Source organism: Ranitomeya imitator, chromosome 4 (genome assembly GCF_032444005.1).
Source record: "Ranitomeya imitator isolate aRanImi1 chromosome 4, aRanImi1.pri, whole genome shotgun sequence".
NCBI classification, from domain to species: domain Eukaryota; kingdom Metazoa; phylum Chordata; class Amphibia; order Anura; family Dendrobatidae; genus Ranitomeya; species Ranitomeya imitator.
Window position 1 is genome coordinate 680,744,324 of NC_091285.1, and position 27,728 is coordinate 680,772,051.

A 27,728-nucleotide genomic window follows, 5' to 3' on the forward strand; every position below is an offset into this window, starting at 1 on the left:
AATTTCTTCAGACTTTTCAGAGATGTAGGCTGAGTCCAATCCTGGATGGCCTGGACCTTAACCGGATCCATCTCGATAGTAGAAGGGGAAAAGATGAACCCCAAAAATGAAACTTTCTGCACACCGAAGAGACACTTTGATCCCTTCACGAACAAGGAATTAGCACGCAGTACCTGGAAAACCATTCTGACTTGCTTCACATGAGACTCCCAATCATCAGAGAAGATCAAAATGTCATCCAAGTAAACAATCAGGAATTTATCCAGATACTCACGGAAAATGTCATGCATAAAAGACTGAAAAACAGATGGAGCATTGGCAAGTCCGAACGGCATCACCAGATACTCAAAATGACCCTCGGGCGTATTAAATGCCGTTTTCCATTCATCTCCCTGCCTGATTCTCACCAGATTATACGCACCACGAAGATCAATCTTAGTAAACCAACTAGCCCCCTTAATCCGAGCAAACAAGTCAGATATCAATGGCAAGGGATACTGAAACTTAACAGTGATCTTATTAAGAAGGCGGTAATCAATACACGGTCTTAGCGAACCATCCTTTTTTGCTACAAAAAAGAACCCTGCTCCCAATGGTGATGACGATGGGTGAATATGTCCCTTCTCCAGGGATTCTTTCACATAACTGCGCATAGCGGTGTGTTCAGGCACGGACAAATTAAATAAACGACCCTTAGGGAATTTACTACCAGGAATCAAATTGATAGCACAATCACAATTCCTATGCGGAGGTAGGGCATCAGACTTGGGCTCTTCAAATACATCCTGATAATCAGACAAGAACTCTGGGACCTCAGAAGGGGTGGATGACGAAATAGACAAAAATGGAACATCACCATGTACTCCCTGACAACCCCAGCTGGTTACCGACATAGAGTTCCAATCTAATACTGGATTATGGGTTTGTAGCCATGGCAACCCCAACACGACCACATCATGCAGATTATGCAGTACCAGAAAGCGAATAACTTCCTGATGTGCAGGAGCCATGCACATGGTCAGCTGGGCCCAGTACTGAGGCTTATTCTTGGCCAAAGGTGTAGCATCAATTCCTCTCAACGGAATAGGACACCGCAAAGGCTCCAAGAAAAATCCACAACGTTTAGCATAATCCAAATCCATCAGATTCAGGGCAGCGCCTGAATCCACAAACGCCATGACAGAATACGATGACAAAGAGCATATCAAGGTAATGGACAGAAGGAATTTGGACTGTACAGTACCAATGACGGCAGAGCTATCGAACCGCCTAGTGCGCTTAGGACAATTAGAAATAGCATGAGTGGAATCACCACAGTAGAAACACAGCCCATTCAGACGTCTGTGTTCTTGCCGTTCAACTTTATTCATAGTCCTGTCGCACTGCATAGGCTCAGGTTTACTCTCAGACAATACCGCCAGATGGTGCACATATTTATGCTCGCACAAGCGACGACCGATCTGAATGGCCAAGGACATAGACTCATTCAAACCAGCAGGCATAGGAAATCCCACCATGACATCCTTAAGAGCTTCAGAGAGACCCTTTCTGAACCAAGCCGCCAGTGCAGATTCATTCCACAGAGTGAGTACTGACCACTTCCTAAATTTCTGACAATATACTTCTACATCATCCTGACCCTGGCATAAAGCCAGCAAATTTTTCTCAGCCTGATCCACTGAATTAGGCTCATCGTAAAGCAATCCAAGCGCCTGGAAAAACGCATCAACATTACTCAATGCAGGGTCTCCTGGCGCAAGAGAAAACGCCCAGTCCTGTGGGTCGCCGCGCAAAAAAGAAATAATAATCAAAACCTGTTGACTAGGATTACCAGAAGAATGAGGTTTCAAGGCCAGAAATAGCTTACAATTATTTTTGAAGCTCAGGAACTTAGTTCTGTCACCAAAAAACAAATCAGGAATAGGAATTCTTGGTTCTAGCATAGATTTCTGATCAATTGTATCTTGAATCTTTTGTACATTTATAACGAGATTATCCATTGAGGAGCACAGAGCCTGAATATCCATGTCCACAGCTATGTCCTGAAGCACTCTAATGTCTAGGGGAAAAAAAAAAAAAACTGAAGACAGAGCTGAGGAAAAAAAAAAATGATGTCAGGACTTCTTTTTTCCCTCTATTGAGAATCATTGGTTTGGCTCCTTGTACTGTTATGCTGTGCTATCAGGCAACACAGTGTGCAGTAATCAGCGCACATACAGTGATATGGCAATAACCCAAAAACAATAGAACAAGCTCTGAGACGTGGAAACTCTGTAGACTGCAATACCTGATCCTATCCTAAACACAACTAAAAGCAGCAGTGGATTGCGCCTAACACTACCTATGCAACTCGGCACTGCCTAAGGAGCTGACTAGCCTGAAGATAGAAATACAAGCCTGACTTGCCTCAGAGAAATACCCCAAAGGAATAGGCAGCCCCCCACATATAATGACTGTTAGCAAGATGAAAAGACAAAACGTAGGAATGAAATAGATTCAGCAAAGTGAGGCCCGATATTCTAGACAGAGCGAGGATAGCAAAGAGAACTATGCAGTCTACAAAAAACCCTAAAGCAGAACCACGCAAAGGGGGGCAAAAAGACCCACCGTGCCGAACTAACGGCACGGCGGTGCACCCTTTGCGTCTCAGAGCTTCCAGCAAAAGAGAATAGCACAGCTGGACAGAAAAAACGGAAACAAAAACAAAGTAACACTTATCTAGCAGAGCAGCAGGCCACAGGAAAGATGCAGTAGCTCAGATCCAACACTGGAACATTGACAAGGAGCAAGGAAGACAGACTCAGGTGGAGTTAAATAGCAAGGCAGCCAACGAGCTCACCAAAACACCTGAGGGAGGAAGCCCAGAGGCTGCAATACCACTTGTGACCACAGGAGTGAATTCAGCCACAGAATTCACAACAGCTCCCACAATCTCTCTCACCTGATCCTCTGCTCAGTCCTATAAATTTACTCCTTCACCATGTATACATATGCCCTTACAGTGTTTGCTCCACTAATCCTCACTCTCCTTCGCTATCCACAAACCCCAGCACCCTCTAACCAAATAATCATCTCCACTTTCCTCTTTCCGCCCCAACTGACCTCCACTGCTGACCTGTTCCTCAATCTCAAATCTCTCCTAATAAAACAAGCCGCCCACTCTTTATTCCACCTGCTCTCCCTCTCTTTGCTTCTCACTGCTGGCGACATATCTTCCAACTACTCCCAATCCCCACAGCTCATGCCTCCCATTTCTACCCCCTCCTACCACTCCCTATCTAATACGAACTACCGCAATCTTTCCAACGTAAAACCCGTGCCCTTGACGCCCACCCCCTGCTCTGACCACCATCTACTCACTTTGTCATCCCTGCCCTCCTCACCAGTCACCCATGTCTAGCAACATGCGCACCCCCGCAGAAACCTCTCACACCTAGGCACCCACACACTCTCTGACTCTATCCTACCACTGGCATCTATATCCTCACTCCATGACACAGACACTGCCACTGCTTTCTATAATGCCACTCTCGCATCCGCTATTGAGACGGTCGCCCCTCTCGTTCATGGCAGAGTGTGACGTATCAATAGACAACCCTGGCATAATCACATCACTAAAAAGTTTCGGCAAGTTTCCAGGATTGCAGAGCAGCATTGGAAGAAAACAAATTCACAAGATGATTTCACTGCACTCAAACAAGCAACACTCGCTTTCAAATAAACTCTCACCTCTGCTAAACAGCCCTACTTCACAACCCTCCTATCTTCTTTATCCCACAGCCCCAAACAGTTGTTCAAAACTTAACTCTCTCCTCCGCCCACCACTGCCCCCTCCAACCTCCCTCATCTCTGCCGAGGACTTTGTCACACACTTTAAAAATAAGATCGACCAACAAGGCAAATCTTCATTGTTCAACCACCACAACCCCTTTGTATAGCAGACCAATGCTCAAACCCCATAACCTCCCTATCAACATCACTGAAGAGGAGCTTAATTGTCTCCTCTCCAAATCACACCTCACCACCTGTGCGCTCAACCCCATCCCACCTACTCCCCAATCTCACCACCACTCTTATCCCATCCCTAACCCACCTCTTCAACCTATCACTAACTTCTGGTACTTTCACTTCTCCTTTCAAACATGCCACAATCACACCTATCCTTAAAAAGCCGACCCTCGACCCAACTGCTATGTCCAAGTATCGCCCAATGTCGCTGCTTCCATTCGCCTTCAAACTACTGGAGCCGCATGTCCACGCTGAACTTTCCTCCCACCTCTCATCTATCTTGCTCTTTGACAATCTTCAATCTGGTTTTCGTCCCCATCATTCCACTGAGACAGCCCTGACCAAAATCACTAACGACCTACTTACAGCCAAAGCTAACGGACAATACTCTGTACTCTTCCTTCTAGACCTGTCCTCTGATTTTGAAACAGTTGACCACTGCCTCCTACTACAGATCCTCTCTTCCTTTGGCTTCAAAGACCTTGCCCTATCCTGGATCTCCTCATACCTTTCCAATCACACATTCAGCGTCTCCCATTTTCACACTACCTCCTCATCCCACCCTCTTTCTGTTGGAGTCCCCCAAGGCTCTGTTCTAAGACCCCTACTCTTCTCAATCTGTATACTTGGCTTGGGACAACTCATAAGTTCCCATGGATTCCAGTACCACCTTTATGCTGACGACACATCCCGGAGTGTCTATCAGCCTTATCATCCTTTTCCTCTCGTTTCCTCAAACTCAATGTGGAAAAACCTGAACTCATCATCTTAATTTCATCTCACAGATCTTCCTTACCTGACCTATCTATCACAATAAATTACATTATGCTTTCCCCCGTACCGGAAGTCCGCTGCCTCAGAGTAACCCTGGACTCTGCCCTGTCCTTCAAACTGCACTTCCAAGCTCTCGCCACCTCCTGTCGCTTCCAGCTCAAAAATATCTCCAGAATCCGTCCCTTCCTCAACCGTTAATCTACTAAAATTCTTTTGCATGCCCTCATCATCTCCCGCCTTGACTACAGCAACATCCTCCTCTGTGGCCTCCCTGCTAACACTCTCGCACCTCTCCAGTCCATCCTTAACTCTGCTGCCCGACTAATTCATCTCTCTCCTCGCTACTGCTCCGCTTTTCCCCTCTGCAAATCTCTTCACTGGCTCCCATTCCCTCAGCATATCCAGTTCAAATTACTAATGCTGACCTACAAAACCATCCATAACCTGTCTCCTCCATATATCTCTGAACTAATCTCCCGATATCTTCCCTCAAGTAATCTCCGGTCCTCCCAAGACCTCCTTCTCTTCTCCACACTTATCCGCTCCTCACCCAACTGCCTCCAAGACTTCTCCCGAATATCCCCCATCCTCTGGAATGCTTTGTCCCAACACGTCCGACTATCAACCACATTCGGATACTTAAGACGGAACCTGAAAACCCATGTCTTCAGGAAAGCCTACAGCCTGCGCTGACCCTGCTGCCGCCTCGCCAACACTGGAGCTCCCGCAATCTTCAACCTATTGTCTCCTTCCCCACCATCCTGTAGAATGTAAGGCTATGTGCACACGTTGCCGATTGGGGTGCAGAATTTTCCACACAAAATCTGCATCTCCTGGCAGAATACGCAGGTGCAGATTTGCCGCGGATTTTGTACGGTTTTATTACGGAATTGATGCGGATTTTGTGTGGATTTTCGGCGTTTTTTACCCCTGTGGATTTCTATAATGGAAGGGGTCAGAAACGCTGCAGTTCCGCACAAAAGAAGTAGCATGCTACTTATTTTGATCCACAGCGGTTTTTATGCGGATTTTTCCGCACCATTAGCACAGCTTTTTTTTTTTTTCTATTGATTTACATTATACTGTAAATCACTTTGCGGAACTGCAGCATTTCTGCACCGAAAAATCCGCTGCGGATCCGCACTAATTCCGCATTGTGTGCACACAGCCTAAGCCCGCAAGGGCAGCGCCCTCGCCCCTCTGTATCAGTCTGTCATTGTTAGTTTGCTTTCTGTAAGTGATGTCTGTAATTTGTATGTAACCCCTTCTCATGTACAGCACCATGGAATCAATGGTGCTATATAAATAAATAATAATGTAATGTATGCACACAGTGACTGCACCAGCAGAATAGGGAGTGCAGCTCCAGAGTATACAGGATGTAACTTGATCTTTTTTGTAGATATTTATTCCATACAAATCTTGGATACCTCATCCAGACCAAGGCTACCGACGCTCCTCATGGTGCATGTACGTGGTAGTGGAGCAGTGCAACAACTTTGGGGAAGTAACAGTTCAAAACAAAATCCAATCTAGTAGTGCATAAGATGAAATCTGAGCAGTGATGTGACAGTCACTGCGAGCGCCTGCTCCCACTTTCTGACCTCTGATGTTCCCCGTCCCCTGGGATCGCACCGTCTGTACATAATATATATAAATAAACGTCCGCTGACCGCAGCTAGCCAAGCCGGACACTGTAAGAGTCGCTCTGGGTGAGATATCGAACCCACGTGTGGATCGGTGCCGGACGTTCACTACGTAATCGGAGAAATCTGATCTGCAGCCCGGAGCATGTGAGGGATGGCACCTCGAAGGAAAGGTTAAGAGGTGGAAGATCCAAGACGGAGGGAAGGGAGGTGCATCCAGAGACGTCCACCTGTGGAAGGACGAGAGTGAGAAATCCTGGGATGGCTAGAGACCATCCTAAAAGGACTTTTCTGTTTATTGGCGACCTACTGTGTTCAGTTATTTAGATCTGGTCAGCGCTTTACCTTGAAGAGTGCAGACAGTTGGCTTCCTCCACGGATCCGGGGTATTTTCCAGGACAGTGACTGAGTGTTCAGCGTCAGAGCTGCACTCTGATCCGGGCTGCCCAGATCCTGAGAGACGCTGGCAAACAACAGTTTAAAAGAGTTACACGGGTGTCTGGTAATACCCAACACGATCAGCTATGTGATAAACCCACCTGCTGGTTCCCTTTGGAACAGGAATCTGGACACAAACATTGATGGCCTGGCTGCGAGGAGGCGGCAAATATACAGGGAGATCATTAGTTTCCCACATCAAATATATAGATTTTATGCAGTATCATCATGGAAACTAGAGAGACGAGCAGTATGGCCGACGTTACATCCACTGCAAGAGTAGTTTTGTCACCCTGCCTTCTCCATATTATCCACGCCTGGTACTGTGTACCTGCGGTTTGTTTATCCTCTCACCTTTTTGGGCTTAAGTCACAGCGCAGTTTTACATAGATCCGCAGGCGGCTGTAAAAGAAAGCGAGAGGTCACTGCAGACAATAGCCATACAAAAGGAAAGCTACGGAGAGCGTGGGGTTACACTTTTATTGCAGCTTTAGTGTATTAGTATGTGGATGACCGGCAGTGGACTACACAACACTACATGGCACAAACTGCACGCAGGATGTTTACAGGTCATGTATCTGCGCGATTTCATTTTATAGCAGATTTTCCCCAATTCCAGACTTTCCAACATGTGATGTACTGACGTCGGACCCATACAAAGCAGGTGTTGGCTGTGTTACATACATAGTTATACATTATCACTGCTGTCAACCGCTTAAATACATGTTGCTGTCAACCACTTACATGCTGTCATCTAAGAAAATGGCAGTTAAGTAGCGCAATCTTGGGGTGTCTGGACGGGCCCTTTCTTTCGACCAATGCAACTTTTTCTTGGTGTTCCAATGGTTTGTTATGGTAGCCAGGAACCTGCTGAAGGTCCCCGTTGCTGCCATAAAGAGCAAAATGCGATCGGGCGTCAAAGGAGACCGTGATTTTCACTGTGTAATGCAGTATATTTTTACAAGTACCCTAGGGATTAGGAGAGGGATTACAGCAAGTATTGACAACAACATGTAAGTAGCTGACAGCAGCATGTAAGTGGTTGACAACAATGATTATATATATATATATATATATATATATATATATATATATATATATATAGTGCGCTCTATCAACTCTGAAGACTGGAGGCTCAGTGGGTATGTCCCCATGAGTTCATTGATGGTCAATGGATCCGATCTGTATTCCTCCAGGTAGGGCTGTGGTCCCTTAAGCTGGCATCCTGTAGGGTGTCTCAAATCTGTATTTCTCTGCTTGGAGCCATGGTTCCCTGGCTGCTGTTCCTTAGAGGCTCTCTGCAGCAGGCTAGATGTCCTTTTTATTCCCAGATCTGTCCTTCACGACATCATTCACGGGTCAGGGGGAAGGTGGGATGAGGTCAACTCTCATTGTTTGAGTATTCAATTAATCTGCATAGTCTGTCAGTGTTTGCATGCCAACAAGCTGCCTGGACTGATAAAATGGGTAATCAACATTTTCGCAAACATCAATTGTTTAGTTACCCTGCGTCCCTGACTCCCAAGGCTAAACATCAACGTTCAGGCTCACATAATGGTCTATGTCTCCTGACCTACTGTAAATATGTCTGGAATAATTAAGAATCTATGCTGTGTCATCACATCAACCTATAGAATTAATTCATACTGTGAAGGAACATATTAAGAAACATTCTCCATTTTGTGCTTTTCGACTCCATTTTGTTGTTTTGATATAAATTTTGTTAGTAGGCTAAAGTTTACAGCTGTTATGAGACCTTGATGAGACCTTGATTGTTGCAATCTGCCAGGACATGAGACTGAGGGTGCATTGTTCTACGAGACTTTGACGTACAGACTGTTCACAGTTCTTAACCTATAAGAATGCAGGAACGTGTTCTTATGCTGATTGGTTGAAGTATAATTCCTATGACTATGAAAAGTCATAGACAATAAACGGGGGCCCAGAGATCTGCTTGATCCCCCCCAAACAGAGACATTCATCTCCGTCTGGTCATTTTCAGTTGCCAGAAACGCCCTGTAGATTAATTTGGAAATCACTGAGTTAACAGTGAAGGATCACTTTAGATCCTCCCTCAACAGTTGGCGCCCAACGTGGGGCCCCAAACAGGAACGCCTCTGCCCCCCGGAGGACAAGACAAAGGACCCTCGGAGCGGACACAGGCACTGGAAAATTGAGACTGATCATCCCCCACAACAACCACGGTAAGTTGGCAGTTATACTGTCCAGACTGACCGTTTGGTGTGGTTTTCCAGTGTTTGTTGCTGCAAAGAGGATCTGAGGTTTGTCCCCGATGGTGGGGTGATTCTTGGGTGGAATCATATAGAGGTGTAATTCCGTTGGGAGCCCAGTGCTCGAACCGTACCTCATAAGGGACGGACACCCCGGATTGACCAGTGATGTAATTCTCTTTATAGTCAAAATTTCCTGAATTCCTGATCACTGTTACAATCAGGCGCGGTGAGGTGATCGAAGATGGGTAGGATGCGTAAAACAGGGATATATAGATATATATATATATGTATATTTCCAGGGGTATCCGGAGGGTTAGTTTGAGATGCCCTCCTCCTTTCGCTGAGTACCGCGTTTTTGGGTTGTCCCAAAGGGGGACAGGTAAACCCAGTGGAACAAACTAATACGGCCGCTCTGGTATTGTACACGACAAAGTAAGGATATTTAGCTCTAAAGGAGAATCAGTTTCCGTGAAGTAAAAGAAGACTTTGAATTTGTGTGGTGAATCTGATATTGTTACCCCAAAGATGGGGAAAATATTCTCAATCATTGGTTTTTCTAAGGTGGTCTGGTTTTTCATCTGAATTGTATGATGAAGGTTTTGTAGAAATTAATTAAGTCTGAGAACTGCTGTATTCCGTTGCTGTGTGTAAATTTCTAAGATACCCGATGGGAGGGGTAAGTCAAACAGCTGCACTATTGTTTTTTTCCTTCTGTGCTGAGGAATCCTGTGATGTTCTTACCTGTTCTGTGTCTCTGGTATGGAGGGGGCACATAGCTGTGTCCTCTCTGAATTTTATGTCCTTGGTGTAGAACGCGCTAGGAGATCTGTGTTTTGTTTAAAAACAACAATATTGTGGAAGTTTAAAGTAAAATATTGCGCCTTGTTTTAGAAGGAAACTTGTAAGTGATAGTTTGGTTATCAGTGTGATTGAAAGATTGGTAAAAGATTCACCTGCTTCAAGTTGAGTGGTTGATATATAGCAAATTAAGGATTAACAGAGGAAGTGAATTCTGATTTTGTTTTTGTTACGTTGAAAAAGGAAAGTTGTCTATTACTATGACAAAAAACTGGATGTTTGTGGTGCAAGAAGGAACTGAGAAAGTGACTGAGATTAATGTGTTGGGGAAGCAAACAATTAAAAATTTGGGATGGGGGGCTCCCTGCTAGATAATATGGTCCCTCCCCAGGAAATTAAGCCTCTACTCCCGACTGTAAGCCCTATGCCCCTTAACCCCAAGGCACCAATATATCCTGGACTGCCGAGAAGTTCTATGAGCGTCTTATAATAGTATTTAAAGATCTGGGATTCTCATTGTAAAATAAAGCCTTAAATCTGAATTGAAAGAGGCAATAATGTCAGTCAGACCCGATATTGAGACTTCCACTCCGGATGATGCATTAAAAGTAGGAGAAAAAAAAAAAAAAAGGTTTTCAGATTCAGAACTTAACCCGCTCTGCATCAACAGTGAAATCAAGAGTTAAATCAGTAGCCGCAGCGATTTCTGCTCCAATCTCAGACCCACCCCTCCCCCCACAGTTCCAAGGACGCAGCTGGTTCCTTATCAGTGGCCCAGACTCCAGCTCCAGCCCTCCTGCCTTATACAAATCCAGTCCCATATTCCAATATCCCTTTTTAACCCTATGTCTGGGAATCTCCCTCCCAAGCCCTGCCATGTCAATTCTCAGATCAAGAGTTTGTTTTAATTGGAGTAGATGGCAGACCCAGTAAATATACTCTCACAAAACCCATCCCTGTGGGTCCTTTCCTTGAAGTTACTGCTCAGTTCGTAATCCCTCCCTCATGTCCGGTAAATTTACTGGGGGCAGATTTATTATCACAGTTCCGCTCCAGAATATAATTCCAAGATGATGGTCAGATGGTACTTACGTTATATAACCCCTATGCAGATGAACATAATGAGATGTGTATCTTACATGCCCTTCCCACGGTTATGATGGCCCTGATAGGCCCAGATTCACCCCCAATAATGCCTGTAGAACCAGTAAAAGTGTTTCTCAAACCTGGTGCCCCTTTTCCCAAAGTCCATCAGTACCCTTTGAAACATGATCAGGAGCGGGGCCTCAAGGGGCAAATACAAACGTTACTCGATAATGGAGCCCTGGTACCCCGTGTTTCCCCATGTAACACACGCGTTTCCCGTTAAGAAAAAGACCCCACCCGGCCAACCCCCTGTATACCGGCTGGTACAAGATCTACGGGCAGTTAATGCAGCTACTGTTCTAGAAACTCTGGTGGTGCCTAATCCACATACTCTTTTGTCCCAGATACCTCAGGATGCTGCTTGGTTCAGTTATCGACCTCGCCAATGCCTTCTTCAGCATTCCATTACACCCAGATTGCCAGTTTCTGTTTGCATTCATTTATCAGGGACGACAATTGACGTGGACAGTTATATCATAAGGGGCCCAAAACAGTCCCAATCAGTTTGCAAAAAATATGGGCGAGTGTCTTTTACCCTGGCAGTTAAATCACCCCTATGTCACGCTGCTTCAGTATGTGGCTGATCTTTTGTTGTGTGCACGGACAGAGCAGGAAGCCATTGTTGCCACTGTTAGCCTTCTCAAGTATCTGGCAGATCTGAACTGTCGGGTTTCGGCCTCGAAACTTCAGTTCTGCCTTGGTCAAGTGATATTTTTGGGTCACTGTCTCCTTCAGGGTGTCAAACACCTCACAGAAGAAAAAAAAAATAGCAGTCAGCTCCCTTCCTTTCTAAAAAGATGAGACTGCACTCCAGCGTTTTCTTGGACTATGTACTTATTGTCGTCAGTGGATACCGTACGCATCCCGCATAATGCAACCTCTCTACAATGCCCTGAAAGACGGTTCAAGATATGGTGATGATTTTGGCAGATTCAACACCGGATACGCTGTTACTACAGAAGACACTGTAGTGCACGCAGCTGCACTCCCTCCCTCACTGTCAGCACAAGAAGCAGAACTTCAGGCTCTGTCTACTGCATGTGTTCTGGCCAAAGACAGGTGGGCTAATATATACAGTGGGGCAAAAAAGTATTTAGTCAGTCAGCAATAGTGCAAGTTCCACCACTTAAAAAGATGAGGCGTCTGTAATTTACATCATAGGTAGACCTCAACTATGGGAGACAAACTGAGAAGAAAAAATCCAGAAAATCACATTGTCTGTTTTTTTATCATTTTATTTTCATATTATGGTGGAAAATAAGTATTTGGTCAGAAACAAAATTTCATCTCAATACTTTGTAATATATCCTTTGTTGGCAATGACAGAGGTCAAACGTTTTCTGTAAGTCTTCACAAGGTTGCCACACACTGTTGTTGGTATGTTGGCCCATTCCTCCATGCAGATCTCCTCTAGAGCAGTGATGTTTTTGGCTTTTCGCTTGGCAACACGGACTTTCAACTCCCTCCAAAGGTTTTCTATAGGGTTGAGATCTGAAGACTGGCTAGGCCACTCCAGGACCTTGAAATGCTTCTTACGAAGCCACTCCTTCGTTGCCCTGGCGGTGTGCTTTGGATCATTGTCATGTTGAAAGAACCAGCCACGTTTAATCTTCAATGTCCTTGCTGATGGAAGGAGGTTTGCATTCAAAATCTCACGATACATGGCCCCATTCATTCTTTCATGTACCCGGATCAGTCGTCCTGGCCCCTTTGCAGAGAAACAGCCCCAAAGCATGATGTTTCCACCACCATGCTTTACAGTAGGTATGGTGTTTGATGGATGCAACTCAGTATTCTTTTTCCTCCAAACACGACAAGTTGTGTTTCTACCAAACAGTTCCAGTTTGGTTTCATCAGACCATAGGACATTCTCCCCAAACTCCTCTGGATCATCCAAATGCTCTCTAGCAAACTTCAGACGGGCCCGGACATGTACTGGCTTAAGCAGTAGGACACGTCTGGCACTGCAGGATCTGAGTCCATGGTGGCGTAGTGTGTTACTTATGGTAGGCCTTGTTACATTGGTCCCAGCTCTCTGCAGTTCATTCACTAGGTCCCCCCGCGTGGTTCTGGGATTTTTGCTCACCGTTCTTGTGATCATTCTGACCCCACGGGGTGGGATTTTGCGTGGAGCCCCAGATCGAGGGAGATTATCAGTGGTCTTGTATGTCTTCCATTTTCTAATTATTGCTCCCACTGTTGATTTCTTCACTCCAAGCTGGTTGGCTATTGCAGATTCAGTCTTCCCAGCCTGGTGCAGGGCTACAATTTTGTTTCTGGTGTCCTTTGACAGCTCTTTGGTCTTCACCATAGTGGAGTTTGGAGTCAGACTGTTTGAGGGTGTGCACAGGTGTCTTTTTATACTGATAACAAGTTTAAACAGGTGCCATTACTACAGGTAATGAGTGGAGGAAAGAGGAGACTCTTAAAAAAGAAGTTACAGGTCTGTGAGAGCCAGAAATCTTGATTGTTTGTTTCTGACCAAATACTTATTTTCCACCATAATATGCAAAAAAAATGATAAAAAAACAGACAATGTGATTTTCTGGATTTTTTTTTCTCAGTTTGTCTCCCATAGTTGAGGTCTACCTATGATGTCAATTACAGACGCCTCTCATCTTTTTAAGTGGCGGAACTTGCACTATTGCTGACTGACTAAATACTTTTTTGCCCCACTGTACACGGACTCACAGTATGCATTTGGTATTGCTCATGATTTCGGAGCCCTATGGAGGGTTTATTACTACCGCCGGGACTCCAGTGAAGAATGCTGAAACTGTTAAAACCCTCATGGACTCAATCAAATTACCTACCCAGGTGGCCATTATCAAAGTTAAGGAGCACGGTCCTAGGAACAGTCCACAGACTGTTGGTAACACCTTTGCGGATATGCAAGCAAAAGCTGCTGCTCTCCTACCCGTTGAACAGACCATACCAACTATGGTGACCACACGCTCTCAGCGTAAACAGTTACAAGAAACACTGACTCTACAGGAACCTGATGATCCACGACAGACTGAAGTTTTCTGTTTAATGACTATGCAGAGAATGTCCCCAAAGGAAGTGAAGCAGTGGAAGGCAGATGGAGCATGTATGGACATGGTCTCTGGAAAAAAGACCAACTTGAGATGCAAACTCTGCTTCAGGAAAATGGCCGCCGAGATCACCATCTGCGCACGCGCGGCATCCCGTGGCCATTTTCCTGAAGCCCCGGGAAGCTGAGAAGAACCATCTGCGCACGATAAACGGCTGAATAGCGCAGATCGCGCTATTTTCCTTCAAGCTGCGCAGTGGATTCGCCAGTTGGACATGCGCACACCACTACGCCACCAACGGAGATCTGGGGGAGAAACAGCCCTGTCACCACGCCCATATGACCTGACCAGCGTGAGTGACAGCCCAAAACGGCGACTTTACAAAGGTTTTTTGGCAGCATAGGTGGGGAATAAAGGCTCCAAAATACACTAATGTAAAGCACAGCTCTGCCCCTATTTAACGCTATTTTTAGCTCTTCTTGAAAAAACGGGGTGACAGGTTCCCTTTAACAGGAGCACAGGGTGGTGTTATGATCTGGTGACCTTGGAGCAGCATGAAAACTTTCACTGGAGTAGGTGGTCACTATACTGACCGCAAATCCTGATCTTAACACCACAACTAGAAGTAGCCGTGGAGTGTATCTAACAATCCTAGACACCTCGTCACAGCCGGAGGACTAAATACCCCTAAAGATGGAAATAGGAATACTATCTTGCCTCAGAGCAGAACCCCAAAGGATAGACAGCCCCCCACAAATATTGGCGGTGAGTCGGAGAGGAAAAAACATACACAGGCAGAAAAACAGGATTAGCACAAGAGGCCACTCTAGCTAAATAGGACAGAGTTCTGTGCGGTCAGTATTAAAACCCTTCAAAAATATCCACAGCAGAATATACAAAAACTTCCTCCATCTAACTAAAGACGTAGGAGCGTATATCTGCAACTCCAGCGAATCCTACAATCAGAGCAGGAATACAATCAAAAACAAGCACACAGCCTGTGTGCCACAGAAAAAGAAATACGTACGCTACTCACCTGGTAGCAGTGTTTTTTCAGGAGCCATGACAGCACAACGAGAGAGGGGATCCGCCCTTCAGGGACAGGAAACCTACAGACATAAAAAGGGCGGTACCTCTCTCCCACGTCAGTTGTTTCCAGAGCATGAGAGGACCACCTTGGTTAGTAACACAGATGCAGCATGTATATAAACACATTTTATTATGCCAGTGAACATGGAATATAACGCAAAAACCAACAGGGTGTTGAAACATCCAAAATTATAGGGTAGGGAATTTAAGGGTGCTGTCATGGCTCCTGAAAAAACACTGCTACCAGGTGAGTAGCGTACGTATTTATTCAGTCGCCATGACAGCACAACGAGAGACTTTCAGAGACGAAAGATTTAGGGGGGGATAATAGCTTCTAGCACTCTTCTCCCAAACGTAAGGTCTGAGGAACTACCCAGATCTAATCTGTAGTGTCTAAGAAAGGTAGAAGGGGAAGACCATGTGGCCGCATTACATATGTCTTCGATTGACACTTCTGACCTCTCCGCCCAGGAAGATGCCATGGCCCGCGTGGAGTGTGCCTTTATACCATCTGGAACTTCGTTGCCACCTGTGGTATAAGCGAGAGAGATCGCCTCCCTAATCCATCTGGCTAGAGTGTTTTTAGATACTCTAAGACCCTTCCTTACCCCTTGATAGGCTACAAATAAAGAGTTATCTTTTTTCCAGGAATCTGAAACTGCAATATATCTAAGGAGGCATCTCCTCACATCTAAGCAATGGAATTTACGCTCTTTATCGTTAGCAGGGTTGGAGCAAAAGGAGGGTAGGACTACCTCCTGAACCCTGTGAAATTTAGACGCAACTTTAGGCAGATATAGGGGATCGGGTTTCAATATGACCCTATCCTCCCTAACCTGCATGTATGGTGGATGTCTGGAGAGTGCCTGCAGATCACTAACCCTTCTAGCAGATGTGAGAGCAACCAACAGGGCTGTTTTGATTGACAGGATGTTCACAGGAATAGTATCAATGGGCTCGAATGGGGCTAGCGTTAGGGCTGAGAGTACTAAATTTAGGTCCCATGGGACTAACCTTTGTTTAATAATTGGTCTAGACCTGGTGACTGCTTTAAAGAATCTAGAAATCCAGTGATTACTGGCTAAATTAAGATTATATAACGCTCCTAGCGCTGACACCTGAACTCTAAGAGTACTTGTGGCCAAGCCCATTTCCAGGCCTTTTTGTAAAAATTCAAGAATCTGGTTAATACATGGTTCTTGGTCAATTTGAGCCCCTGAAAATGATAAAAATTTTCTCCATACCCTCACATAAATGCCCGTTGTAGAGGGTTTCCTACTTTTAAGGAGAGTATTTACCAGATTCTGAGAGAACCCTTTCCCCCTCAGTAAGGACCTCTCAAGTTCCATGCCGCTAGGTGTAAGTTGGCTACTTGAGGATGGAGGATTGGTCCCTGGGAGAGCAGATCTGGTAGCTCTGGAAAAATCCATGGTTGGCAGACAGACATCTTCCTCAGCCAAGGAAACCAAGCCCTCTTGGGCCAAAATGGAGCTATCAAGATTACCCGGGCCTTGTCCTCCCGAATCTTCCTCAGAACTAGGGGAATCAGATTTAGAGGGGGAAAAGCATACGCGAGCCTGAAGTGCCAAGATATCAGCAGAGCGTCCACAGCGTATGGGTTGTCTTTTGGATTTAGGGAGCAGAATTGGTGTAATTTTTTGTTCTCTCTGTTGGCAAAAAGGTCTATCTCCGGACAACCCCATAACTGAATGATCTGACTGAAAATGGCTGGATTTAACGACCACTCTCCATGTCTGAGCATGTTGCGGCTTAGATAGTCGGCTTTGGTGTTGATACTTCCTTTTATATGAAGCGCCGTCAGGGAGAGAAGATGTACTTCGGCCACCTGAAAGATATGATTTGCGACCTCCATCAATGTACTGGATCGCGTGCCACCTTGACGATTAATGTAGGCCACAGTTACCCGATTGTCTGACAAAAGCCTGACGTGTCGACCCTGTAGGGGTACAAGGAATCTATTTAAGGCATGTTTTACTGCCAACAGTTCTTTCAAGTTGGAGGAAGAGTCCTGTTCAGACTGAGACCATAGTCCCTGAACCCAATCCTCCCCTAAGTGAGCCCCCCACCCCTTGGGGCTAGCGTCCGTAGTCAACACTCTAGATATGTGATTTATCCAAGGGACCCCCCTGTGTAGATTCAAAGTGTGAGTCCACAAACCAAGCGAATGTACAGTCTCCGCAGAAAGTGTGAATTTACTGTCGAGGTGAGCTCTTAGACGACGGGAATTGTGTAACACGTCCCACTGTAAAGCCCTCGTGTGGAACTGTGCCCAGAGAACTGCCGGGATGCAGGACGTAAGAGAACCCAAGATTGACATCGCACTCCTGACCGATACTAAGGGATTATTTATTGCCCTGGTGACCAACTGCTTAATCTTAGCAACTTTTGTGTCCGGCAGGCGACATTCCTGCTGACTAGAGTCTATAACATATCCCAGGAATTCTTGTACTTTTCGGGGCTGAAGGCGCGATTTTTTTATATTGACCATCCAGCCCAATTTGTGTAACGCATCCATGACTTTCTGTAGTTGGTCTGTGCAATGCGACTCAGAATGACCCACAATTAGCAAATCATCCAGGTAAGGGACTATTAATATATCCTGTTCATGCAAGTGCGCCATAACCTCCACCATGATTTTTGTGAACACCCTGTGTGCAACTGCGACTCCGAATGGAAGTGCCTGATATTGAAAGTGTTCTACTGTGCCAGCTAGTGAAACCGCCACCCTAAGAAATTTCTGATGATCAATATGAATTGGTACATGGTAATAGGCATCTTTGAGATCTAAGACAACCATAAAACAGTGGTGAAAGAGTAATTTTATTGCTGTCTTGACCGACTCCATTTTGAAGGAGGGTATCAACAGAAAATTATTCAGGCCTTTTAAATTAATAATGGTGCGATATGAACCATCAGGTTTTTTGACCAGGAACAGAGGGGAATAAAACCCCCTACCTTCCTCGCCTGCAGGGACTTTGACTAGAACATTCTTCTGTTGGAGCTCCCGGACCTCAGACTCCAGCGCCAACTGCTCTGTAGAGGAGGAACGAACAGGTGTTAACATAAATTTGTCCCGAGGAGTATGGTGGAAGTCAAAGGTTAGGCCTTTCTCTACAATGCCTAGAATCCATGGATTGTTTGTAATCCGCACCCAGGCTGGGTAGAAGGCCGAAAGCCTACCCCCCACCTGGTCCGCTAGTCATTGTGGTTTCTTAACCTCTCGTGAAGGATTAAACATAAATCCTCTACCCCTCCTTCTGCTGTTGTCATATCTAGTAGATTCTCTGTTGGAGTCTCTATATGGTCTTCTGCGGTTGGACCATCCTCTATTATAGTCCCGTCTGTAGAAGGGTCTTCCTAGGAAGGGAAAGCGTTTTTTATTATCCCCTGCTTTTTCCAATAGCTCGTCTAGGACCGGTCCGAACAAGTGAGCTCCTTCACAAGGAATGCTACATAATTTTGTTCTAGCTTGTAAGTCCCCTGGCCAGCATTTTATCCATAGCGCTCTCCTGGCTGCATTGGATAATGCCGAGGACCTGGCGGCCAACCTGACCGAATCTGCTGAAGCATCTGAAAGGAAGGCTGCGGCATCCTGGATTATGGGCATGGAGGACAATATTTCCGACCTAGGGACTTTATCTTTGAGCTGATCTTCGAGGTGACCCAACCATACCATCAAGGATCGAGCGGTACAAGTGGCTGCTATAGCTGGCCTCAAGGACCCCGCTGAAGTCTCCCAAGCTCCTTTAAGGAAGATGTCGGCTTTCCTATCTAACGGGTCTTTCAAATTCCCCAAGTCGTCGAAGGGGAGAGACGTTTTTTTGCATGCCTTAGCGACTGCTGCATCCAGCTTCGGGACTTTATCCCATGAGGACGAAGCCGCTTCCTCAAAGGGATACCTTCTTTTAAAGGCTGGCGGAAGCGACCCCTTCCTTTCTGGTTTCTTCCATTCTTTTGAGATTAACGACTTGATTTTGTCAATCACTGGAAAGGCTCTTCGGGATTTTCGCTCAATACCCCTGAACATAACATCCTGAATGGAACATTCCGACTGGGTATCTTCTATCCCCATTGTGCTGTTAACTGCTTTGACCAGATGGTTAACCCTATCTAGGGACAAACAGGCTCGAGTAGACTCCTGATCCTCAGAGGAGGAAGTAGACGGAAGAGACCCTGAGCTCAGCTCACCCGAATCCGAATCTACCTCAGATAAAGGGGATGATCTTTTAGCTTCTGCTCCCCGAGACTTGGATCTCTCGGCACCTTTAATTTCCTGTCTCACCATCTCTCTTATTGTAGAGGTCAGATCAGGCCCCTCCTCCTCCAGTAGACGTTGAATACATATTTTACATAATTTTTTCGAATGCCCATCTGGAAGCGGCTCTGCACATTCGGCACACTGCCTATGTTTGGCTTTGGACAAACTTTTCCTCCCCTGATAGAGGAAAAACGACAAGGGGAACACAATCATCACTAAGTGGACTTTCACAAAGCTCACTTACCCCGTCCAGTAATGAGTGGTACCGTAGATGGGGGGTCCTTCGTAGCCGGCAAATCCTTACGGCTTGAGGACTTTGGTATAGAGATCCGTGCCTCCTTAGCTCCACCAGCGCGGCTACTGCCACTAGACCGGCGCTGGGAGCTTCTACGAGGCTTATCTGACTGCTGCTGCGGCTCCTGCTGCTGCTGCTGGCTGATAGTTCCTTCTGGCGACTCCATTATGGAATGGGTGAGGCACTCTGATCATCCCAGCTTGCCGCCTTAAATACCCCCAAGGTACCGCCCCCAGATGGGGGCCAGCAGGGAATCCCAGGTGGTCATTAATCGTCCGCCGCTGCGCTGCGCTACCCCTCCCCGAAGCCCCGACCGTTCCCGCAGCTGGGCGCCGCCATTAGCCGGAGATGACGCTACTGCGCATGCCCAGCCGCGTCATCCGGCCGCGCCGCTCGCCGCGTCATCCGGACACGCCCCCTTCAGGACGCGGCGGCGGCGCCAAGCCGACACGCGGACCAGGACGCCAGCAGACCCCCTCCGGACCAATGCCGCGTCCCTGCCCGGAACAGCGTGACTCCCGGGACCCCAAGTAGCCAAGCACCTCTTCATAGGTACCTCTGCGCTGCGGGCGCCCGAGAAGCTAGCCTATGTCAGAGGCTGCTTCCTCCTGCTGCCACCTACACCGCGCAGTGCCCCTGCCGTGTGGTGCTTCCTGCCTCCTGGACGGGCCGAGGTAGGGGACCCCCACTACCTGTACCGGGCCGCCAGGAGTGGGGAGTCTTCTTAACTTCGACCCTCTTCTCAAGGCCTGTCTGAAAGAGGTTCCGCTGTCAGGGACAGGAAACCAAACTGACGTGGGAGAGAGGTACCGCCCTTTTTATGTCTGTAGGTTTCCTGTCCCTGAAGGGCGGATCCCCTCTCTCGTTGTGCTGTCATGGCGACTGAATAAACAGACACTTATCTTTGCTGAAATGGCAACCAAGCAGGAGAAACCAGACAGAGATCCATAATATCCCAAAAAACATTGACAACTGGCAAGGACTAATGAGTCCTGCAATCCTAAATACCCCAGTCAGAACTGCAATTAGCAGATACACCTGTCCAAGATTGCAGCCCAGGAACAACGGCATTACCATCTACTACCACCAGAGGGAGCTCAAAAGCAGAATTCACAACAGGGCGGTATGTGTCAGATTATTGGACCCACATGCTGTTATTATATAGAACCCAATAGTACTCTAAAGTTAAAGTTAGAGGACATTAAAAGACTCAGAGATCAATATGATAATGATAATTACCATAATAAGGACAGTTGGTGGGCAGACACCTTCTCCTTTTTAATCTAGCCAATTGGTTTGAGGGACTTGGGGGCTGGATAGCTGGAATCTTGCAAAGTTTGTTACATATTGCTGCCTTTATCCTTGTCATGTATGTAACACTAAAACTTGTTCTTTGGTGTATTTCTGTATGTATTAGGAAATTCTGCACTAGGACAACTAATGATGAAACCAAAAGCGTTGCCACCCCTGCTCTTCTCTACACCGATTTCACAAAGTTACCTGATGAAGATGTTGAAGCCAAGCGCATGGCTATCTTCAAAAGATCCCCACCACTGTTATCAATAATTGTTATTCGTAAATTCTAATATACAGGGGGGACGGGCACGCCGCAACAGCCATGGATGGTAACATGGCACCAGTCATGTGAAGACCAGTACCCCTCAAGCTTATAGCTTGGGATAGTACCTCTGATGCTGGACATTAATTAACAAAATTTATCTAGGGGGGAATGTGAAGGAACATATTAAGAAAGATTCTCCATTTTGTGCTTTTTGACTCCATTTTGTTGTTTTGATATAAATTTTGTTAGTAGGCTAAAGTTTACAGCTGTTATAAGACCTTGATTGTTGCAATCTGCCAGGACATGAGACTGAGGGTGCATTGTTCTACGAGACTTTGACGTACAGACTGTTCCTGCATTCTTATAGGTTAAGAACTGTGAACGTGTTCTTATGCTGATTGGTTGAAGTATAATTCCTATGAGTATGAAAAGTCATAGACAATAAACGGGGGCCCAGAGATCTGCTTGATCCCCCCCCAAACAGAGACATTCGTCTCCGTCTGGTCATTTTCAGTTGCCGGAAACGCCCTGTAGATTAATTTGGAAATCACTGAGTTAACCGTGAAGGATCACTTTAGATCCTCCCTCAACAATACCATGAACAAATACTAAAGATCTAAACTCCAGAGTTACCGTATTTTGCTCTCACAAAAAGTGCAATAAAAAGTGATCAAAACATTGTATGTACCCCAAATTAATATTATTAAAATCTGCAATTCACTACACAAACAATCCAAACCCTCACTTCTTTACAAAAAAAGTCCAACAAAATGGTGACATGAACCTATTTTTTGTTGTTGTTTACAATGTTCTGAACATTTTAACTACTGACCTGGAGAATCATGTAGCCAATTTTTTTTTCAATATGTAATATGGTACAGTGAATGGTGTCATTCAAAAGTACAACTCATGTCGCAAAATTCAAGCTCTTGTACGGTGATATCAATGGAAAATAGTTAAAGGAGGTAAAAAAAAAATGAATACTGGTCATGGAGGCATACTTTCCTTACCTGCTGCCAGGGTCTCTCTCCATGCTGGGGAACAGGTGGAAGGGCAGGCTGGTGCACAGACTGTCAGATATCTGGTACTGCATCACTGTCAGCTGAACGGAAAACACCATGGGGCTGTTAATACTTGGGGGATGTTCAGCATTAGGAAAAACAAAAAGGGTACAACTCCTGTCCACAGAATGAGTGGTACTAGAGGTTGGCTAGATTCATAGCCACATTCGTGCCGGAGCCGAGCTACGTTCATGCTAGAGCCGAGCCATGTAGGCCCTAGCTACATTCTGTGCTGTGAGATACAAATATATTTCATATTTTTGAGTGGTTTACCTCAGCTGTCATTTTTTTAAAATGAAGAAATAAACAGAAACCTATTTTAATCTCATTCCTGCTGGATCTATCGTATTTTTTCTGTGGAACGTATGCTCAACTTTTCCGTGCAGGAACAGATGAGGAACAGCCGACATACAGGTGAGCTGACTATTGCATGTGTTTTTGTACTAGCTACATTCACACGACAGCTGAGCTACATTCACAGCAGAGCCATGCTACATTCACAATGGAGTCGAGCTATGTTCGGCCGAGCTACATTCACACTAGAGTCTAGCTACGTTCCCCTGAGCTACGTTCACACTGGAGCCGAGCTACGTTCACACTGGAGCCGAGCCACGTTCACACTGGAGCCGAGCCACGTTCACACTGGAGCCGAGCCACGTTCACACTGGAGCCGAGCCACGTTCACACTGGAGCCGAGCCACGTTCACACTGGAGCCGAGCTACGTTCACACTGGAGCCGAGACGCGTTCACACTGGAGCCGAGCCACGTTAACACTGGAGCCGAGCTACGTTCACACTGGAGCCGAGCCACGTTCACACTGGAGCCGAGCCACGTTCACACTGGAGCCGAGCTACGTTTTAAAATGAAGAAATAAACAGAAACTGGTTTTAATCTCATTCCTGCTGGATCTATCGTATTTTTTCTGTGGAACGTATGCTCAACTTTTCCGTGCAGGAACAGATGAGGAACAGCCGACATACAGGTGAGCTGACTATTGCATGTGTTTTTGTACTAGCTACATTCACACCACAGCTGAGCTACATTCACAGCAGAGCCATGCTACATTCACAATGGGGTCGAGCTATGTTCGGCCGAGCTACATTCACACTGGAGTCTAGCTACGTTCCCCTGAGCTACGTTCACACTGGAGCCGAGCCACGTTCACACTGGAGCCGAGCCACGTTCACACTGGAGCCGAGCCACGTTCACACTGGAGCCGAGCCACGTTCACACTGGAGCCGAGCCACGTTCACACTGGAGCCGAGCCACGTTCACACTGGAGCCGAGCCTTGTTCACACTGGAGCCGAGCCACGGTCACACTGGAGCCGAGCTACGGTCACAGTGGAGCCGAGCTACGGTCACACTGGAGTTGAACTACTGTCACACTGGAACCGAGCTACGTCACACTGGAGCCGAACTACGGTCACACTGGAGCCGAGCTACGGTCACACGAGCTGAACTACGGTCACCCCCTCCCCCTCCCCCCCCCCCCGCTTGCCAGGAAATACTCACAGACACCCAGCTCCAGCGATGTCTCCTCTCAGCGCCGGCAGCAGGCCCTGTGTGAGCCGTCACGTGGTCCCGCTCATTACAGTGAGGAATATGCGCATATTCCTCACTGTAATGAGCGGGACCACATGACCGCTCACACAGCACAGGCTGCAGCCGCTGAGATGAGACATCGCTGGAGCTGGGTGTCGGTGAGTATTTCCTGGCAAGCGGGGGGGGGCGCACACGGGATTGGAGGTGGGAGGGGACGCACAAACTTTATTTTTAAGGGGAAAGAAAAAAAAAAAGATTATTCATTCCTTCTTTCCAGCGAACGCTGCTGGGAAGAAGGGATGAATTCCGGCTTCAGCACCACACGCGGGGGGGACAGCGCTTACAGTAGCGCTGTCTCCTGCATGGCACACAGACTGCACACGGACAGCATCCGTGTGCGGTACGTGTTTTACACGGACCCGTTGACTTTAATGGGTCCATGTGATCCGTGCGTTCCCACAAACACTGACATGTCTCCGTGTTTTTCAAACGGACACACGGTCCGTGAAAACATGCTGACATGTGCAGAGACACATTGATTTTAATGTGTCTACGTGAGTCAGTGTCTCCGGTACGTGAGGAAACTGTCACCTCACGTACCGGAGCCACTGACGTGTGAAACTGGCCTTTCCATGATGAAAAACAGTTTCTGGAAGCCAGGAGGTAATTGGACTGATTTACAATTGTTAATTAAGGTTTCACCACACAGTGTTTTAGGGATATTTTTCACCCCATCCACCCTAAAAAAAAAATTATTTTGATACCGTTTATGTTCCTGAGGCTTTTTTCGGCTTTAGATGATTCAGTTCTCAGGTTTGAAGTGTTTGTCTTTCCAGCAGAAACACTTCAATAACTAATATGTTACTTCTTTTTCCATGTGTGACAAAACAGAGTTATGGATGTGATTTCCCGTCAAAATCAACCGGAAGCTTAGTCAAAGAGTATACAGAGCAGTTTTTCATGTGGATTTTGGAGCAGAATCCACTTTAAAATTTATGTAAAAAAATGTAATAAAATGTGTGAATGTACCCAATGCCATGTTTTACAAAGTTGCTGCAAAATTGTTGCCTGTTTTTAACAGTTTTAGGCCGGTTTCACACGTCAGTAGCTCCGATACGTGAGGTGTCAGTTTCCTCACGTACCGGAGCCACTGACACACGTAGACACATTAAAATCAATGCATCTGTGCAGATGTCATTGATTTTTTGCGGACCGTGTCTCCGTGTGCCAAACATGGAGACATGTCAGTGTTCGTGGGAGCGCACGGATTACACGGACCCATTAAAGTCAATGGGTCCGTGTAAAACACGTACCGCACACGGACGTTGTCTGTGTGCAGTCCGTGTGCCGTGCAGGAGACAGCGCTACATTAAGCGCTGTCCCCCCCCACTGGTGCTGAAGCCCCATTCATATCTTCTCTACAGCAGCGGTTGCTGTAGAGAGGATATGAATAATTGTGTGTAAAATCAAGATCCAGGTCCCCACCCCCCTCCCACCCCCTGTGCGCCCCCATCCCCCCACCCCACCCGCTGTGATGAAAATACTCACCCGGCTCCCGGCTCCCTCGCTGCTTCCTGTCCTGGCCGCACCTTCTACTGTATGAGCGGTCACGTGGGGCCGCTCATTTACAGTAATGAATATGCGGCTCCACCCCTATGGGAGGTGGAGCCGCATATTCATGATTGTAATCGGCGGATCCACGTGACCGCTCATACAGTACAAGGTGCGGCCAGGACAGGAAGCAGCGCCAGCTAGCGAGGGAGCTGGGTAAGTATTTTAATCACAGCGGGGGGGCCACACAGGGGGTGGGGACTTGGATCTTGATTTTACACACAATTATTCATATCTTCTCTACAGCAAACGCTGCAGCAGGGAAGATATGAATGGGGCTTCAGCACCAGATGCAGGGGACAGCGCTAAACTTTAGCGCTGTCTCCGCCACGGTGCGTGTAGTACCCAGCACGGTGCGTGTGGTACCCAGTGGGCACACGGGCGGCACACAGGAATTTTTGGAATGTTTAAATAAAAATGAACATTTAACTTTTTTTCACAAAAAATTTAATTCAGCTCCAATTTGTTTTATTTTACCAAGGGTAACAGGAGAAAATGGACCCCAAAAGTTGTTGTACAATTTGTCCTGAGTACACCGATACCCCATATGTGGGGGTAAACCACTGTTTGGGCGCATGACAGAGCTCGGAAGCGAAGGAGCGCCATTTGACTTTTCAATGCAAAATTGACTGGAATCGAGATGGCACACCATGTTGTGTTTGGAGAGCCCCTGATGTGCCTAAACATTGAAACCCCCCACAAGTGACATCATTTTGGAAAGTAGACCCCCTAAGGAACTTATCTAGATGTGTTTTGAGCGCTTTGGCCCACCAAGGGCTTCACAGAAGTTTATAATGCAGAGCCTTGAAAAAAATAAAACAAAAATTTTTTCCCCCAAAAAGTATTTTTTTAGCCCCCAGTTTTGTATTTTCCCGAGGGTAACAGGAGAAATTGGAGCCCAAAATTTGTTGCCCAATTTGTCCTGAGTGCGATTATACACAATATGTGGGGAGAACCACTGTTTGGGCGCATGGGAGGGCTCGGAAGGGAAGGAGCCCCATTTGGAATGCAGACCTAGATGGAATGGTCTGCAGGTGTCACATTGCGTTTGCAGAGCCCCTAATGTACCTAAACAGTAGAAACCCCCCCACAAGTGACACCATTTTGGAAAGTAAACCCCCTAAGGAACTTATCTAGATGTGTGGTGAGCGCTTTGACCCACCAAGGGCTTCACAGAAGTTTATAATGCAGAGCCGTGAAAATAAAAAATATTTTTTTTTCCCACAAAAATTATTTTTTAGCCCCCAGTTTTGTATTTTCCCAAGGGTAACAGGAGAAATTGGACCCCAAAAGTTGTTGTCCTATTTGTCCTGAGTACGCTGATACCCCATATGTTGGGGTAAACTCCTGTTTGGGCACACGGGAGAGCTCGGAAGGGAAAGAGCATTGTTTTACATTTTCAACGCAGAATTGGCTGGAATTGAGATCGGACGCCATGTCGTGTTTGGAGAGCCCCTGATGTGCCTAAACAGTGGAAACCCCCCAATTATAACTGAAACCCTAATCCAAACACACCCCTAACCCTAATTCCAACGGTAACCCTAACCACACCTCTAACCCTGACACACCCCTAACCCTAATCACAACCCTATTCCCAACTGTAAATGTAATCTAAACCCTAACCCTAACTTTAGCCCCAACCCTAACTTTAGCCCCAACCCTAGCCCCAGCCCTAACCCTAGCCCTAACCCTAACACTAGCCCTACCCCTCGCCCTAACCCTAGCCTTAACCCTAGCCCTAACCCTAGCCCTAATGGGAAAATGGAAATAAATACATTTTTTTAATTTTTTCCTAACTAAGGGGGTGATGAAGGGGGGTTTGATTTACTTTTATAGCGAGTTTTTAGCGGATTTTTATGATTAGCAGCCGTCACACACTGAAAGACGCTTTTTATTGTAAAAAATATTTTTTGCGTTACCACATTTTGAGAGCTATAATTTTTCCATATTTTGGTCCACAGAGTCATGTGAGGTCTTGTTTTTTGCGGGACGAGTTGACGTTTTTATTGGTAATGTTTTCGGGCACGTGACATTTTTGATCGCTTTTTATTCCGATTTTTGTGAGGCAGAATGACCAAAAACCAGCTATTCATGAATTTCTTTTGGGGGAGGCGTTTATACCGTTCCGCGTTTGGTAAAATTGATAAAGCAGTTTTATTCTTCGGGTCAGTACGATTACAGCGACACCTCATTTATATCATTTTGTTAT

The 27,728-nt window shown here is 46.3% G+C and overlaps 1 protein-coding gene across 3 annotated transcripts in view; it reads right to left on the reverse strand.

Annotated features, from left to right (window-relative positions):
* Window positions 1–6,164: 6,164 nt before the first annotated feature.
* AP4M1 (adaptor related protein complex 4 subunit mu 1) overlaps window positions 6,165–27,728 on the reverse strand; it is a 41,466-nt gene continuing 19,902 nt past the window's right edge. For all 3 annotated transcript variants that reach the window (XM_069767383.1, XM_069767382.1, XM_069767384.1), the window contains 5 exons: window positions 22,314–22,405; window positions 7,221–7,268; window positions 6,968–7,018; window positions 6,774–6,891; window positions 6,165–6,658 (listed from right to left, as the gene is read on the reverse strand). In XM_069767383.1, the coding sequence (XP_069623484.1) occupies window positions 6,461–6,658; window positions 6,774–6,891; window positions 6,968–7,018; window positions 7,221–7,268; window positions 22,314–22,405 (507 nt within the window). In that variant the 3' untranslated portion in view covers window positions 6,165–6,460. The remainder of the gene's footprint in view (window positions 6,659–6,773; window positions 6,892–6,967; window positions 7,019–7,220; window positions 7,269–22,313; window positions 22,406–27,728) is intronic.